Source organism: Vigna unguiculata, chromosome 1 (assembly GCF_004118075.2).
Source record: "Vigna unguiculata cultivar IT97K-499-35 chromosome 1, ASM411807v1, whole genome shotgun sequence".
In the NCBI taxonomy this organism is placed as follows: domain Eukaryota; kingdom Viridiplantae; phylum Streptophyta; class Magnoliopsida; order Fabales; family Fabaceae; genus Vigna; species Vigna unguiculata.
In genome coordinates, this window is record NC_040279.1 from 33,053,205 (window position 1) to 33,071,815 (window position 18,611).

The 18,611-nt window shown below is 31.6% G+C and overlaps 2 protein-coding genes across 3 annotated transcripts; both read right to left on the reverse strand.

Annotated features, from left to right (window-relative positions):
* Positions 1 to 247: 247 nt before the first annotated feature.
* LOC114195160 (50S ribosomal protein L4-like) lies at positions 248 to 5,568 on the reverse strand. 2 transcript variants are annotated; one of them, XM_028085560.1, is made up of 9 exons: positions 5,107 to 5,568; positions 4,316 to 4,464; positions 4,143 to 4,195; positions 3,890 to 4,007; positions 2,999 to 3,147; positions 2,509 to 2,616; positions 2,282 to 2,401; positions 1,072 to 1,245; positions 248 to 610 (listed from the first exon to the last, which is right to left on the reverse strand). In XM_028085560.1, exons 2-9 carry the CDS (start codon positions 4,431 to 4,433, stop codon positions 509 to 511), a joined length of 942 nt encoding a protein of 313 aa, XP_027941361.1. In that variant the 5' UTR covers positions 4,434 to 4,464; positions 5,107 to 5,568; the 3' UTR covers positions 248 to 508. The 2 variants fall into 2 exon arrangements, with proteins under 2 accessions (XP_027941361.1, XP_027941354.1); XM_028085553.1 differs by having other exon boundaries at positions 4,316 to 4,494; positions 5,107 to 5,566.
* Positions 5,569 to 6,264: 696 nt separating this feature from the next.
* LOC114187005 (WD repeat-containing protein WDS homolog) lies at positions 6,265 to 11,897 on the reverse strand. The gene is made up of 4 exons (XM_028075109.1): positions 10,927 to 11,897; positions 9,848 to 9,949; positions 6,704 to 7,339; positions 6,265 to 6,589 (listed from the first exon to the last, which is right to left on the reverse strand). Exons 1-4 carry the CDS (start codon positions 11,578 to 11,580, stop codon positions 6,410 to 6,412), a joined length of 1,572 nt encoding a protein of 523 aa, XP_027930910.1. The 5' UTR covers positions 11,581 to 11,897; the 3' UTR covers positions 6,265 to 6,409.
* Positions 11,898 to 18,611: the final 6,714 nt, after the last annotated feature.

The following is an 18,611-nucleotide window of genomic DNA, read 5'->3' on the forward strand; positions in this document are numbered from 1 at the left end:
GTATGACATAATAAATTCAAATTAATGTATTCATTCTTTATAGTGCATATAAAGACAAATTTTTTTGTACTTACACAGTTACAGAAATATACTTGGGAGTAAAATATATGTAGATACTAGATGAAGTTTTTTACTATGTTTATTCATTAAAGTTTTATTTCAAATTTCTGGATTTTGAAAGAAATTTGTAGAATAAGTTTACATTTACTTCAAAACTATCATTCAATGACAGATCCTGCATGTAAAAAGATTGAAAAAGAAATGAGATTTAGTCATGGAAAAATATGATAAACCTAACCACTTGAACATCCAAATTAGACCAACAATTTCCTAAGTTCCCCTTCAACATGGGCAAAATGGCATAACTAGCCTCACTTATGTGGTTTTTAACAGAAATCTCGTACCAAAGATATTCTAATTGGATCTCTTTATGTTACAGAAATAGGGACATGGGATACAGTTCCTGCTTCGAGCAAATGAAGCAAAGCGCAAAACAATAGTTATAGCCTCAACGATTTATTGGAGTGCGCATACGCTCAACAATTCTGTTCACCGCAGCTCGGGACATCGCCAATGTGTCATGCAACAAGATGCTGTAGACATTCAAACCCTACAAAAAACATGTCAAACATAACTATTTTATATATATATATATATATATATATATATATATATATATATATATATGCTTTAGGAAAAGCTTTAGGGTTTAGGGTAACCCTAGACATTCAAACCCTACAAAAAAACATGTCAAACATAACTATTTTATATATATATATATATATATATATATATGCTTTAGGAAAAGCTTTGGAACTAGCAACATCTACAAGATTCAATGAGGCTTTGACAGTATCTTCAATTTCGGCTGAGTCTATAACTCAACCCCAAGGACTGGCACATGAAATGAAAATTGCCCAAACCATATATAAGCTCTATTGCCGTATGTATAGTCAATGTTGGATCTCAATTGTCAATAGATTATTAATCCATGTACCTGATGTCACTGTTGGAAATGCTTTGACTCTAAGAAACATCATAAATTTCAAATGGATAAAAACTGAAACTTACAATGGAGGGAAGTATGTTAACATAGTGTAGATTTTGTGTAGACAATTTTAACTTTTCATCTATAGGCCCGCCATCCACAAGCAGAAGTTTCTTGGTGTTCCCCATTTGATTGTAATAATTCACAATGTTTCTGGTTTTATGTGTTGGAACCTCCAGATCCTCAAACACAAGAAGCTGTATAAACACAGTTCCCCAGAACATTAGTACGAAGAAACTCTTATGTGAGATATAATGCAGTAATAAAAAACAAAATAAGAACAAACAAGATAATTATTGGATGAAAGCAAAAACGCTATCACTAAACAGCTAAAAGAAATACAATCTATCATATCAGAGCATACGATTATCAGGATATCAGGATAGGGGTACATGCCAAAAGTAACTATTTTACCTTGAAGAAAGCAATAAAGGACAGGACAACCATCGTATGAGCATCGTTTTTCATGATTTGTTTTTTTTTCTAGTTTCCCTTTACACTCCTTTATTAGGCTTTATTGTATTTATGTAGTCACATTTCTAGCTGATAGCAAAAAGACTATAGAGTGTCAAGTTTAGACGGCGACATACATTTTGAGCAGGGCTCAGTAAAGTACAGTTAACATAGTATAAATGATCTTATTGAGTTCTTTGCACTCAGATTCCTCGTCACAACTATAGATGCATGATTCCTTTGCTCCTACTTCAATTCTCCCTACACCCCAACCACAATTCTGTAAAGATATAGCACTATTTTTTGCCTCCATACATGAAAGTGTTCATTTGAAAGAAGATCCCACATTGATTACTTCCATAAATATATGAAATCGTCAAATATATTTACGTTAAATGATATAATTAAAAAGTCAATGAGGTAATAAAAACAATATGATTGATTGTCAACCAGGTAGGCTGAGGTGAGGTTGACAACACAATCCACTTTACTGAACTAAGAATATCTTATATCTTATATGTTATACCTTTAATTTCGATATCAACAACAAAAGAAAGAAACACTTAAAAGATATAAGAACATCTTATATCTCTTTTCAGTTACGCTAATAAACAATCAAACAATTTACATGTAAATTATAGAAACGAAATCTTCCAGAAAAATAACACTATATTGAGTATAAGCAAGAATGTACACTCATGTAGGAGATAGAATAACATAGAGATGCCACATTTTAATTTGTGACGGTGAATAAGGTCATGTGTGGGGGAGGAAACTTGCCTTTCCTTCTGCTGCACGAGCTGACAAGGCAATCTTTAGCCCTAGACGCCGAACCTTCTTATTGACTTTGAAAGCATGGCTTCGAGGCTTGGGACCATGCATGGTGGCACCACCCCTGAACTGTTACCATTCATAAAATTTATTATTTTCAACTGCTGAAAAAACAAAGAACAGAAAAATTGTGAAGGAATAAAGATTAGTAAGTAACGAGCAGAATGCTCCACTACCTGAGGCCCACGTAATGAACCATGCCTTGCTCTACCAGTTCCCTTTTGCTTCCAAGGCTTTCTCCCAGTCCCACTGACCTCACTGATAGTTTTTGTTGAATGAGTCCCCTGTTCACCAAATCAATTAGCAAAGTACATAACATTCTCATGGAGACTCCATATATATATATATATATATATATATATATATATATATATATATATATATATATATATATATATATATATATATATATATATATATTCAACTATAAAGCATACGACAACAGTGAAAACATTTTATCCTTAAAACATTCGAATAGATATTCTAAATTATAGTTTTGTCCCAAACCCAAATGCTTGCCTCACATCCCAGAATTACTAAAAGCCAATATAGAAAAAAATATCATCATCTTGACCAAGAAATAAATATAGCATTTCCTCTGGATTGTACATATGCAATAACAATGAGAAACAACCCTTAGAATCCAAAACATAATGCAGTCACCACCTGTTGTCGTTTTGCTAGTTGCCACCTAACGACACGATGAATAATGTCCTTCCGAATAGGCAAATCAAAAACATCTCCAGGTAAAACCATAAAGCCCTTGTCTTCATTATGAAAGTTGGTAACTGGAATTAAAAGATCCTGGCAAAGCCCTACAATATATTGAACTTAATTAAGACACTCTAGAATCTTATTGAGAAAGAAATCAGTACATGTTGTGATCAAGAGTAGACAGTCTGTCACCAAAGATGGTAGGTAGCGAAGAAAACAGTGATACAATCAAAAGATGCATTCAAAATTTTTATTTATAGTAAGGAGAATCCTAACCGGTGTCGCTACGTAATGAAAGAGTGTTACATAAGCACCTTCACCATGATTCCAATGCAACCCCACCGTGATTTCCAATAATAACAAAGTTGTGGCCCTACATGCAGTTAAAAACTAGGGAAAGCTATTGGTAACTTTAGAATATTAAATACATGATTTTTGGTGGAGACAAAAGTTAAACACTGGTCCCAAGTTCCTTTAATTTCAAAGCAGAATAAGATCATTATGTATGGATAAAATATTAAGTTCTCACTTACAGGATCAATTTAAGAACAAACTATATGCAAGTTCTGACATGTAAATATGTAGAAATGCATTCAGTCAAATCGTAAATGGTATTTGGTGTAAATTTTGTATCTTCAAAAGAAGTACAAATAAAGAAGAAACGTAGAAACGGAATAGATCATACAAAATAGACAACAAAAATTATCTCATAATCTAAACCACACTGGAATTCGTGCATTGCAGTCGATTGACTCTCTCTCCTTTCAGAAATAAATATCAAAGTCAGAAAAACAGAAGCACAGTTATATTCTGGTACAAGATGCTTCAAATTACCCTTCATACCTATAGTACGCTCAGATGTTGCTAGAGTCTTCCTGGACAATAAATCGGACGGAAATGCGCCCTCATCAGGCCCAGGAGTTAAAATAGAAGTAGAAAATCGTCGGATCACTGATCTGACCTACATTCAAACACACTACACCGCATTATTGAAGAAGAGTCAGTATAAGCCAGTACAAGAGAGAACTGCATTGATTAAGCTTTTATCCTGAAAGTAGTTATAAATATAGAAGAGTATATTCAAATGCCAATATACCAAACAACATTCTGCAGAACGAAGTCCTTCCCCAGACAATCTGCTGTATACATCTGTGCACACAAAAAAAATCGTATATATGAAGATTAACAAAAGCTGGTAACAATAACAAAAATCAAATTGACGGCAAATGGCAACTGTCCACAGCTAAGGAACTACGTAAAAGGTCTTACCACGTGATTTATAAAAAGCGGCAGACCCAGCATTAGGTGAATTAAAGTAGCATCGTCCTAGTGAAGGCAAGGACCCAGAAGAACAACGTAGTAGCCTTTTGGAAATCAACACCGCCATAACTGACGAAACAATCTACTCTACATTGCACCTTCCCATTTGAAATTCAGAGCAGAAGCAACTATAAGAATGCAACTAAAATTCATATATTAGAACACCAAAATTTATATAAGACCATAATGACAGGGGACCACAGTAAGTTGCTCATCTTGGTTAATAAAAAATTGATATGGAACAAGCCTCTAACCCTGCTGCAACTACCCATTACAATTCCCTCATCCATACATCACCAAAATTTACAGCAATAAACAAACCACGGAAACAGAGCATCCAAGATGGAAGCAATAAACAAAGAAGTTAAGACTGCAAAATAATCCATTACAAGGACGATCAAATTGGGCTAACAAAACTCCAAATATCTATCTGACCTTCTAACTCAGTAACAGTAAAGGCCGATCAAATCAGATGGAAAATTCCTAAATCTAAATTCTCAAACACGTAATCTATGTTGTAATAAGATTAGTGATACCCAAAGAAACACAATGAGATCCCACATTAGGTCAGCAAAGCACATATTTATCAAAAGGGGTCACAATACAATGAAAACCTTGTCACCAATTTGTACAAATTGTCTTCAGAATTTAAAAACCACCTCATTAGAGATTGTTTTGGAAACTACTTTAAACTGTTAGTCCTAAGAACACGAAGTAAAATAAATGGAAAGAATTAGGACCTGATTGGAGAAGGAGCAGCGCTAATAAGCAGCGTATGCGTTGGCGGCAAGAATCACAGCCATGGGCCTCTTTAGGGTTTGGATTGACGAACAATTTTCACTAAGTTATACAAAACAGGAACACAGGAATATAGTAGAGTGAACTGAGGGATCTAAATCACTTCTTGCTTGCCGTTAGGGACGGCAACGTCGGTCGGGTCGGATAGTGCTATCCACTACTCAACCCGCATGAAAAAAAGTACTCAATTGCATAGCCCAGATATTTAAAAAAATATATTTTATGTTTTAAAATGGGTTCAAATAAAATTGAAAAAATAAAAACGAAGAACATTTAAAACGTATATAAAGGTATCTTGCTTATTTGTTATCTTAATAACAATAACAAAAACTCAACGAAAGGCATATAAAATATGAACAACCAGGTATAACGATGAATAAAATATGAGCAACATATAAGAAACTCTATCAAACTTGTAACTTAAAAGGAAATTAAAAGCTTTTTGGTTGTACGCATTATGATAAAGCTTTTGGTTGATGAAGCTTGGATCACCATAAGCACCAGAATCAGAAGGGTGCTTAGTGCAATGAGAAAGGATCAACAATAAGCCGAGCGCCAGTGGTTCGTCGATGCTCTCAACTCCGTTCAGGTTCCGCTTTTACGTTAGTATAATATTGTCTGGTATTAGTATTTATTTGTGAATACTTTCATATGTAATACTGTATTTATATGAACTACTGTATTTATTATTTTTATTAAACAATACTTCTATAATTTATATTTATGTCTGACTTTAACGAATTATTTTACGAGCTTATAGTTATTATAATATTATTTTCTTATTATTAGAACTTTTATCATTTAAAGTAACTAGTTAGTATCTGATTGAGACTTTTAAAAAAATGAATTAATATATAGCAAAGTTTATAGTATGACATAATAAATTAAAATTATTGTATTTAAACGTTTTATATTTGGAAGTCACGGTACACACATTTTCTATTATTTCATTAAAGTTTTATTTCATATTTGTTGATTTTGAACGAAATCCAGTACCATTTTCCTAAGAGTAAATCTTAACTTAAAAACCCAACAGTTTGACAAATTGTGGGTTTCATATAAAATGAAGGAAAGTGAGATATACAGATGGAAAATGTATGCCCAAAATTCCAAAATTCTTGCATGGGTAAACTAGGACTTTACAAACTCATGCTCTGTAACCTGAACAGACTTTGCGTGGGGAAGAAAAGAATATAAAGCAAAACTAGTATAGGCTACTCTAAACTGGAAATTTTAATATCTAATCTACTCAACTTGGCCTTCTTTTTTTTGGAAGCCGGGTCCCCATATACGAATCGTATAATCATCACTGGCAGATGCCAGCATTTGTGGTATTTTGGGGTTCCAGCTCACACAGTTCACAGTCATGGAGTGCCCGGATAGAACCTCTATAGGCGTCGGATTCCGACGGTTCCAAATGTATACCTGTATTGAACAAAATTGGTGATTTAACCGAATGCTTACTAACAAATAACAATAGCAATGCCTAGCAAAACAGGGAATGTGTATATAAACCCACAAGAACAGGGGATTGATTACCTGTGAATTTTCACTACCACTGGCGATAAAAGTGTTGTTTAATCCACCAAAGCATGACCTTATCACATACTTGTGTTGCTTGTGGCCCTTAAACCTGGATGGCTTATCCCATTTCCCATCCACATCCCACATATGAATCTCCTGACTATTGAGATTGACAATGAAGAACTTACTATCTCCTGAGACTGAAAGGGATGTGATTGGGTGCTCCTCTGAAATAACTCGCTCTGCATTTGTTCCCATATGCAGAATACGAATTTCTTTATCCATAAATACGCTGATAAGATACTCACCATCTGGAGTAACGGCAAGATCTACAACCTTGGGCATCCTCATTCCTCTCCATGATTTGATCACGTTTCCATCACAATCCCACATGCACACTCCCTTTTCAGGGTCAGAACTGCCACACGCAAACTGTTTTGAGTTGGGAAACCAGGCGCAAGAGCTCACAACAAACCCTTGATTCCCAAATGTGCGCTTGCATGTACCTGTTTCAACATCCCATAGCTTCAAAACTTCTGTGTTCCCACATGTTAGTAACTTGGTGTCATCAGGACTCCATGCTACAAAAGATACAGCATGTTGGTGACCATTAAGTGTGTGTTTCAGTGTCAATATCCCATCCTCCAGCACCTGTTGAAAGTTTTCACAACATTTGAAATGTTTGAATGTGTCAGAGTTGTACTTTATTTGAGCTCTCGAGCTAGACACGTGTTCCAGTATTGATTAATTGATTTCCAGACAATTAGAGTGTTATCTTAGTTTACAAAAAGTTAACCTTTATCAAGCTTAGTAATCAATAGTTGATTATTCTAATTTCTAATTAATCAACATAAATATAATTAATTATATTCTAAGATGAATGTTAATATTCTAAGAAACTACACAGCTCTAGTGCCAATGAACTTGTCCTTGCTAGGCAATCTGTATTCCGTTAAGAGAAAGAAATAAACCTATATAACCATGAAACTATGACCTACTTTTTCATGGCGAAAAGAACCACAATAGTCTGCTGTACATCCTACAAGTACTGTCCATTGGTCAACTGTATTCATAGTCAAATGTTTAAAATGAAGTTGAAACCGTATAATTTTGAGGCAGAATGACCCCACTTGCATAATTTCACAGTTAACTAACATAACTCTGATCTTATAGTAGGAGTCTGGTATTTAAGATGTAGAAAAGAGACCTAAAATGAAAATTTTCAGATAGGATACATAATGTATATTGGTCAGAGATCTCAAACACAATACGAACAGCTAAATCTCCAAATTCTGATATCTGCCTAGTCATCTCTTAAAATAATTGTCATACACCAAATATTGAGCAATAAGGATGGGCTTATAAAGTGCCCATGTTAGTTAGGGCTTTCATTAGTCTCACTCCCCTCCTCTTTCCAGCCAACTTGTTGGTATAAATAAGACCTTAACTGGCCTATTCCATTCTCGATTATATTCTCTATCTGAACATACACAATCTAAGTTTCCCTCTCATTAATTTTCCATAATTACAGCTGTAATTGGAAAAAGGTCAAACAAATTTATAAAAATTCCCACCATTTAAATGAAGGCTGCAAATATTTTTCCTTGGGGTGAGAAATGACAGACTTCTTTTTTTAATATAATAAAAGCTTGACAAATGATGAAGAAAGAAATATAGAATTTGGGATTAAGACATCATCCAAGGTAAAGAGAGAATAGAAGGCACGTCTGCACAATAAATCCCTCAAATTCCCATCTATTTTAATATATCTTATGAATAACATATCTGAAGAAGTAACATTCTCGGGGATTGATCATTTTGCAGTCTGCGTGACTCTATGCTTCTAGCAACAGCATATTAAACTCAAAAAATGTTACAGAACGAAAAAAAACAAATTATGTTGTCCTATCCTACAATCAAGAGTATTTCTGTTACATTACATTCAACAAAATAATGGTAATGTCACTCTTAGGGTTCCACCCTAATGTTAATAGTGTAAGGTCAACTCAGAATAGACATTTGAACCAACCCCACTGATGCTCACTGCCCCAAAAAAAATTGCAAATCTTGCTCCATTAACATTTTCTGACCTACCAGTAAGGACCACATCAAGACAACAAACCCTCAAATCTAACAGTGATTTATATTCCGGATCAAAGATGCAGGACATTGCACTTAATAAGCGGATGAAAGAGCATTGGAAGATTATTACTGTTTTATTCCTTTTAACTGTCAAATTCTTCACATCCATGAATCCTCAGTTTTACAGAAACAAGCACTAGTACGTAGTTGTGTCCTGATTTGCAATCTTCACAACACTGACCATGGCCAGCCTAGTCCAATTGAAGAAATAAGACACTTAAAATATAAATTTCAAATTTTGAAGTTATGCCACTAATCCAGATTCCAAAAATCAACAAAACACTAGCATTCTATACTAAAATGATTTTGGAAATTATATTGATTATTTATTTCAAGCTATCCTATAATAATGAGGATTGAGGAATTCATGTAGCCTTATAACAAACCTCCAGTAACCATGACTATGAAATAAGTGAGCCAAAAAAAAATGTAAAAAAATCCATTTCAGTGACGACAGCATCCATCTTTTCATCCTTCCAAATTAGATTCTAACAAGGTCCTGACATCCACTTATTTCCTATTCATTGTAGCACTTGTTCTAGCTCAAATAGCGAGTACTTCTAGTTCAAAGTTATGAGTGCATTAAGCTAGAGCAGCATCAAACAAAAACAAGAAACGTGTTCTTTCTTCTTTAAATAAACTCCGGAGTCCACTCATGATGATGAACGAAGTATCCTTTCCTTCTATAGTTTATCCCTTCCTTTTGTCCTAAGCTCCAAACACTAACCTATCAAGCTCAGTATATGAATCACACAAATCTCCAACCATTTGAATAATATCATAGATATATAGATAAATAAAGTATTTTCCACTCAATTTGAATGATACTTAAGGAGGGTTTGCCATGAAATAAACCTAAATTACAGTGAATATAAATAGAGGTGAGTTTGCTGACACTTTTTTCTCGAACATATTAGGAGCTAAAACACAAATTGACATTTCCAAAGAAGCAATTAATATTCGATGAATCTTATGAAGCTAAAATAAATACTTCATCAGATTACAACAGCATGATACCTTCCATATGATGGCTGTGCAATCATTGGATGAAGAGGCAAGGTACTCCCCATTATTCGAAAATTGAACAAACCAAACTTCATTTCTGTGTCCAGTCAGTATCTGCAGCAATAGAAAGAAAAAATTGTTATTAAATATGTAGCGCATGCAATATCACATGTTAGAAAAGAATAATTTGGAACTTATGTTCATGATTCAAAATCTGATTTATCTTCTTTTGTCATGCAAAAGCTGCTACCCTACTCGATCTCTTGCCATATACCCAAAAAAACCTTCAAATTAGGGATCAGATGATATATCAAAAAACCGTTACCAGTATCATGACTACCTAATATGTATAAAAATCTTAGAGGGGGAAAAATCTGAAAGTGAAAGTGTATTCTAATTAGTTGATATAAGACAGCTGGTATTTTATACACGAGGTGTAAGACTCTAGAAGAGTCTGCAGTGAGCTATAAGATGTGAACAGTTACGACAGAAATTGAAAAACCTAACTGAGAGAACAGAACAGTGAAAGATGTGGACACAATATATCTAACACTGTACATATAGAAAAGAAAATGTCATCAAACTATGGTGCAAGAAAAAGGGTGGTGGTTTCGAGCGAGCATAGCATAAGCATAAGCATTTTTCCTTCCCTTTTAAAATAAATAACTGAAACTCGTAAGGGGAGCTGGCTTGACCAGCTACATACTATCCATCCTCTCCTTTGTATAATAATTTTCCCTTTTACATAATTTCTAAAGGGGAAGTCCAAAAGATAATCTAAGCCAAAAACTGACCATAAAGGAAAAAAAAAATAAAAGAATCTTAAAAAAACCATACCCAACAGATGATGTAAATAGAACACTTGCACACGTCACACACATATGTCAATTTCAATAACACAGACTCTTGATTTAGATCAGTAAGCAGCACAACATACCCTGAAAGGACTTCAAAAGAAGCCCATTACATCATCCTCCAGAATTTTTTTTCTAAAATAGAGGAACTGCTACAAATGACAGTAGTCATGATGAATAACTGAATAGGACATATAAATCGATCAAGACACCAAACTCAATGCTGTGACAACTCACCTGAGTCGTTCTAGTAGGAATCTGATCCCTGCTGCAGCGATGATCCTCATAAAGCGATATCTGATTCGACGAACTATGATACATACACGAATCGACCCAGGCCGTAACAGTAGATTCTACCAAGCGCTCCAGCCTTGCTTCAGGCACTGATATCGGAGGAGGCAACAAACTTTCCAAATCCGCTAACAGCTTTCTTCTCAGATCATGTACAACAGCATCGTTTTCGTCAATAACAGCTAACTCCCTATCCTTAAATGAAAGCATGCACATAGCCAGACTGTGAACTTTGCACTTGTCCACATCCAAGGCAGAAACCTGTTTCCTTAACACCGCCAAAGCTAACTCATCTTCACCGCAATTCAAATACTCCATAACACACTGTCTGAAAACAAGAAACATGGCCGATTCCCTTGTTTCCCCCAACACATCCTTTATCGAATTAAGATACTCAATGCTATCGTCCCAATTCCCATTCAATATAAATGATTCAAGCAACTTAAACTCATTGGACTTGTACGAAATGCCAGATTCTGATTCCAAACACGCCGCAGAGTTAGTGTAACCTAATGAATATAGACACTGAATTATGATCCTCACAAATTCATGCCTTCTGATCAACCCTTCGGTACCAAGTACCTCGCAATGATTCTCCATGCACGAATAAAATGCATGAATAAAACGAGAATAACTCGAAATGCTAACAATTTGGTTTAAGAAATTCGGAAAATCGGAAAAGAGTAAACCCTAGATGTCAAAGGAGTGACATGACTTTGGAAGGGATTATTACAACAGTTCGAAACTAGAAGCAACGCAACAGAGTGTGTAACTAGAAGTATCTAGAAGATAGCGAAACGAATAAAGATCGAAGTTAAGAATAGGATCAAGAGTAGTAGAACTCCGAACCGAACTTCAAACCCAAATTAGAATGAAACAAAGAAAAGTGGACGCGTGGTTCACTCTTATCAGTAAGTGACGTGTGCCATGGTTTGGATCCACCACTTTGCATTCTAATCTATTTTTATTAACATAACTATTTTTTTTTTGGGCTTTGTTCATAAACTAAAAGAATGTAGATTTGATCATATGAAAATGGTTTATGTATGTGTTATATAGGAACTGAAGCAATATGGGAATGATGTTTAAATGATTTATGTATGTGTCAATCAGAATATTACTTACAGTTTTGACAAAAACATATTAATCTAATTCTACACAATATGGCAACTCTGATGATGCATTTTATGCATGCCAAGACCACAACAATCATAAGCAATTTGTGAAATAACTAACTACACATAAATCTCTCTTTTTGATGTTTCTAGAGAAAAAATAAAACTTCCTTGACTGTAGTGAAATATGATCTACAGATAATTTTTAGCTTTCTACATTTTAAGAAAGTTGAATGAGTTAAATATATTTCTGTTTTTGAACTTTTAGTAAAAATTGAAATTACTTTTATAAAATTTGAATCAATTTAATCATTCATCTTTAAAATTTTGTGAATTTAGTCATTTAAACCAATTTTGTTAAGCTTATTTGACGTTTCAAATACGTTTTTCAACTAACATTGAAGCAAACATGTGTCAAACAGTGTAAACAGACTAAAATACGATAATTAGATGTGTTTAAAATATCAAATAAACTTAATAAAATTTAATTAAAATGATTAAATTCGTACATTTCCAAGATTGAAGAACTAAATTGATTTAAGGTTTTTAAGAGAGACCAATTACAATTTTTACCAAAAGTTGAACGAACAAAAATATATTTAACCAAGTTAAAATATAAATGTTTGGATAATTTAATGGAATGAAACTCATGTGAGATCATAACTTAGGAGGAAATTATAAATGTTTCTTCTTCTTTTTTCTTTAAATGATTTTTGTTTTCTTGTTTTCTCCATGATTAGGCTTGGATAATCTCTCTATTCTTTTTATAATTAAATAAAATCATTATAATTTTAATGAAATTCTTATTTATATTGTATTTTTTTTGTGTCATTATTAATTCTCCCTCGTTTATTTATTGTCACATTTTACTATATTTTATTATTTGATTGATTATCTATTTGGGTAACTTAATTATTTTGGGAGTACTTGAAAGACTTCAAATTTGAATAAATTCAAACATAGGAATAACGATAGTGGCTTCTAGGGATGTCAAAAATATTCATACCCGTGGGTATCCGCAAATAAAATCTGCAATGGATAAGAAATAGATATTAAAAATGGATACCCGCTATTTGCGGGTACGGGTATTTTTGATACTCGCATGTTAACGGGACGAGTACAGGTATCATAGTATCCGTGGATACTCGTACCCGCTAAATTTTAATTCACAAATATATATATATATATATATATATATATATATATATTAGTAAAAAACATTTTGACCTAATTTTTACTCAAAAATCAACTGGAGAAAGTGGACTTGTTGATCAAATCACTAATTAAAAGATTTTCATTGTGTTGAACGTCATTTTATATTTATTTTTATGATTATTTGGACTTGTATGAACTTAGGTTTGTTTAAACTTTATTTAAAATTTACGACAGTAATGTATTTTATTTTATTTGAATTTATGATTAAATATTTATTTTTGAAATAATTTTGTAAATACTCGCGGGGTACCTGTGAATATCCGCACATATTGAAAAAATAGACAGGTACCCGCATAACGGATACCCGACGGATATGGGTACGGGACATATATTTATCCAACGGGTAGGGTGCAGGGAGATACTACCCGTACCCTACCCGTCCTGTTGACATCCTTGGTGGCTCCATTAACTTTGATTGTGTGGGAATCAAATTTGAATAAGTATTCTCCATAATCTTCTTTGAATACAATATATTATTACTTATAACATTTTAGCGTATGAATTAATGAAGAAATATAACGGAATTTGAAGTCACGAAAATATTTGAGGTATATTTCTCACACCATATTTAACTTAATATGTTTTTTTTATTAATATATATTCTTATACACATATAAAATTTTATATAATTAAGTTTAAATCATTTCAGATGTTTCCATTCTTATATCGAAATTTCAAGTAGATCCCTATATTTTGATTTAATTCAATTGGGTCCCTATTTTAGAAATTTTGTTGTAATTGTGTATTTTCCGTTAGGATTACTCTAACAATATTAACTATATGTCATGTGTCAGCATGTGGTTTTTTTATTTCATTTATTTTTTTTATTTTTTTTTTAATTTAAAAAAATTGTCACGTATCAATCTAACATTGTGCCACGTGACAAAGACAGTGTGATGTGACAGTAACATTGCCATGTGTCATTGTTGTATGTGAAAAGTCTCAATGGAGTATTTGTTTTTGTTATTTTATCTCAATTTGGTTCCAATTTTTTTAAATTGAATAAATTTCATCCCTATATCAAATTTAAGTTTTATATAAATTTTACAATGATATTTTTATTATAATTAATATTTTTAGCAAAATTAAATTTATTTAAATGTATATTTTGCATTGAACTCTATTTAAATATTGTTTGAAATAATTATATATAAATAATTTATAGACAAATGTTAGAGTTGGTTTAAAAATAAAAACTTTATATATTGAATTGTAAAATTTTAAATAAATATATTTATTTTAAATTGTTATAAAATTGTTTAAAAATTTTATATTTGAATTTATAAAGTTTTTATTTTTAGATAAACTCTAACATTTATCTATAAATATTTAAAACAAAATTTAAATAAATTTCAATGCCAAATATACATTTAGATAAACTTAATTTTGTTAAAAATATCAATTATAATAAAAATATCATTGTAAAATTTATATAAAAATTAAATTTGATATAAGGATGGAATTGATTCAGTTTTAAAAAAATTGGAACCAAATTGAAATAAAATAACGAATACATGGACTACATGAAAACTTTTCAATCCAATAGTGACACGTGGTACTATCTTGTCATATCACATTATTTCTGTCATGTGGCACAATATTAGGTTGACAAGTGACACTTTTTTTTAAATTATAAAAAAACCAATAAAAATTTTAAAAAATAAAAAAAATAATGTGCTGACACATGACACATAATTAACATCGTTATAATATTACTAACAGAAATTACCTAATTACAACAAAATTTCCAAAATAGGAAACCAATTGAGTTAAATAAAAACTTTTCAATCCAATAGTGACACGTGGTACTATCTTGTCATATCACATTATTTCTGCCACGTGGCACAATATTAGGTTGACATGTGACACTTTTTTTTTAAATTATAAAAAAACCAATAAAAATTTTAAAAAATAAAAAAAATAATGTGCTGACACATGACACATAATTAACACCGTTATAATATTACTAACATAAATTACCTAATTACAACAAAATTTCCAAAATAGGAAACCAATTGAGTTAAATAAAAAGGAGGAGACCTACTTGAGATTTCGTTACAAAAATAGAGACTTCCAAAATTATTTAACCTATAATTAATTACATTAATTTCACAATTACAAATACAAAGATGTTTAATTGATATATATATATATATATATATATACGATTTTTATATTGTTTATTTGTGAATTGCGAAGTGGATTGATATATATATATATATATATATATATATATATATATATATATATATATATATATATATATATATATATATATATATATATATATATATATATATATATATATATATATTTGGCCAACTCGACCAAATTTTGGTCATAACCAACTCGATTGAATTTGGCCAAATTTAGGTCATGACCGACTCGCCTAAATATGACCAAATTTTGGTCGCGATTGACTTTGCCGAATACGACCAAATTCAGACCAGGACCAACTCAATCAAATTTTGGTTGAGGCCAACATGACCGAATTTTGACCGAAGCCGACTCGAATGAATTCAGTCAAATTTCGGTCGTGGTCGACTCAGTTGAATACGACCAAATTTCAATCGTGACCGACTCATTTGAATACGGCGTTGGAGCCAACTAGGCTAAATACTGTCAAATTTTGGTCGCGGTTGTCTCGGCCGAATACGGTCAAATTTTGTCTAGGTCGACTCAGCCCAATGCAGTCAAATTTGGGTCGGGTGAACTCAACCGAATACTTCCAAATTTTGTCCAGGACCAGCTGAGCCAAATTCTGATCGGGATTGACTTGACAGAATTTGGCCTAATTCAGCCAAATTTTGTATAAGGTCACGCCAACTCAATCAAATACGACTAAATTTGGGCTAGTTTGTCTCAACCTTTAGCCTAACCTAACCAAAAGTATAAACTGAAATTTTGGATTATCCATTTTGAAAATCTAGATTTAGAGTATGGATATACAATCCATAAAATATATAAAATGTAGATCAGATTGATATCCAAATCCAATAAAATGGATTGGATTTTTAATAAAATGAATATTAAATGGATTAGATCATAGCAAAAATGTATTGGATCATGAAAATTATTTTTTTACCTATTCTTAGTTTAACTTCTCAATCATCATCTGTTTCCTTCCGCTCATTTAAGAATTTAATAAATATAAATTATTGTTGTTATCCTCATAATTTTTGTTTTTATGTGTTAAATAAACATTAATTATTACTTTTACCCTCATATTTTTATTCTTTCACTTTTATATGTATTTAATCTATTTTTATTAATGTATTTTTTTAGAAGAGTACAATTTAAATTTGTTAGTACAAATTTATGGATACATTAATAATTATTTTATTAAACATCTAAAATTTTCAATTAAATTGTAAGGTTTAAAGTTTATGAATATAAATTTAAAGGTTTAGTGTTTACGGACGTCTCACGTCTCACGTCACACGTCTCACGTCATACGTTTCTCGTCTCACGTTTCTCGTCTCACGTCTCACGTTCGACTCTCACGTCTCACATCGCATCTCTCATGTCTCACGTCTCACGTCCCACATCCCACGTCTCACTTCTCACGTCCCACGTCTCATGTTCCATATCCATGGATTGGATCATAGAAAAAATGGATTGGATTAGAAAAATTGGATTTTTTGCCCACCTTTGTCTCGAGAAAATTACAATATTTTATCATCACTAATTTCTTTCTAATAGTAATATATAATAACATATAAAAACATCTCATAATATTCAATAATATTTTTTTATTAAATAATTATTCACCAAAATTTATTTATTAAAATATATTTTACAATAAAATAAATCCTTCAAATTATAACTAACAAATTATTTTATCTTTTACTTCAAATATTTAATCACATTTTTATAATTTTCTAATTATTAAAATTTTTAAGATCTCACTAACCCATTCTTAAGAGTCATCCATATAAAACATTACACAATAAAAATATATTTATTATTCACTTAAATAAATTATACTAACCATACTTAAAATTCAATTTAAACTCACAATTACCACACAATTAATTAAAACAATACAGTTTAATGTTAGGTTGCTCATTCAATAAACTCTATCAAGAAACCCGTCTTTTTAAGAAATGAAATCACTTGATAAATCCACTGCAAATTAATCTTACGTTTAGTAGTATATTTTATGTCTCAATAATAGTTATATATGAAGTTTAATCATTTTCGAATTCCTTTAAATAATAAATACATAAGGTAACTTGGTTTTATTATAATGCAACTAGTTGTACTGTGCTTTTATATTTTCGAACATTTTACAAAAACGTTTTCAAAACCTATTTTAACGAGTGGTGCTACTATCAAACCGTCAACCCACATGTATTTTTTGAAAAATATCTAGAACAAAGTTTTATGATTTTTTTTAATCTATGTTTTTATCCTGAATTATCTAGAACAAAATATCTAAAACTATATGCTGAATTATCCTGAACGGTCTAATATCATTAGATGCAATTTTAAACTATAAAAAATGAATTTTTGATAAAATTTTCAAACTTTAAACATATTGCCACACTCTTCAACAAAATAGGTTAGGACTCCTAGCTACATTATAACGAGTGCCTGCTATCTAATTTGTTTTTTTGCAAATTAAAAAAATAGAAGATCTAAACACAATGACTCGCTTTAACTATTTGTAAATATTTAATAACGAAATTAATTTTAAATTATATGAAAATATTCACTTATATTTTTGTCATCCATAACTATAAAACAATTATAAAAAAGTTAATGATCTCTTGAAAAAAAAATCAAAATAAATAACCCTAATGTAGTTCATCTGCACATGAAAACAAAGAAAACCCTTATTCTGAATTTTGAAATCAAAGATTCCTCTCGGGATATATAAAGAAACACACGTGCGAGTAGTCTTCGTCAGAAAAAGAAAAAGAAAAAAAAAGTGTTCCACGGCAAATGAATTCAGAAAAAAACAAACATGACCTGCAAGTCCAACTAAAACTTTATTTTTTCATAAATTCAAAAACATTAGCGAGTAAGACACTCTTTCTTTTTGTGAAATTAAGATTGTCACCACAAAGTTATGAAGACAACATTTTATAATCCCCACCTAATTTTTATCTTAAATTAAATTAAAAAAATAAATAAAAATTAGGGTAATATTGTTATTATTATATGATATGCGATGAGGAGAGTCCCACCACGAAGAGATGTTCCCCAATGGCGCGTTTTGACGAGAGGAATGGACATTTGAGAAGCGAATAAAACGGGCTGAGGCAGTGTCGTTTCGTGAATAAACCTTTTGTCTGA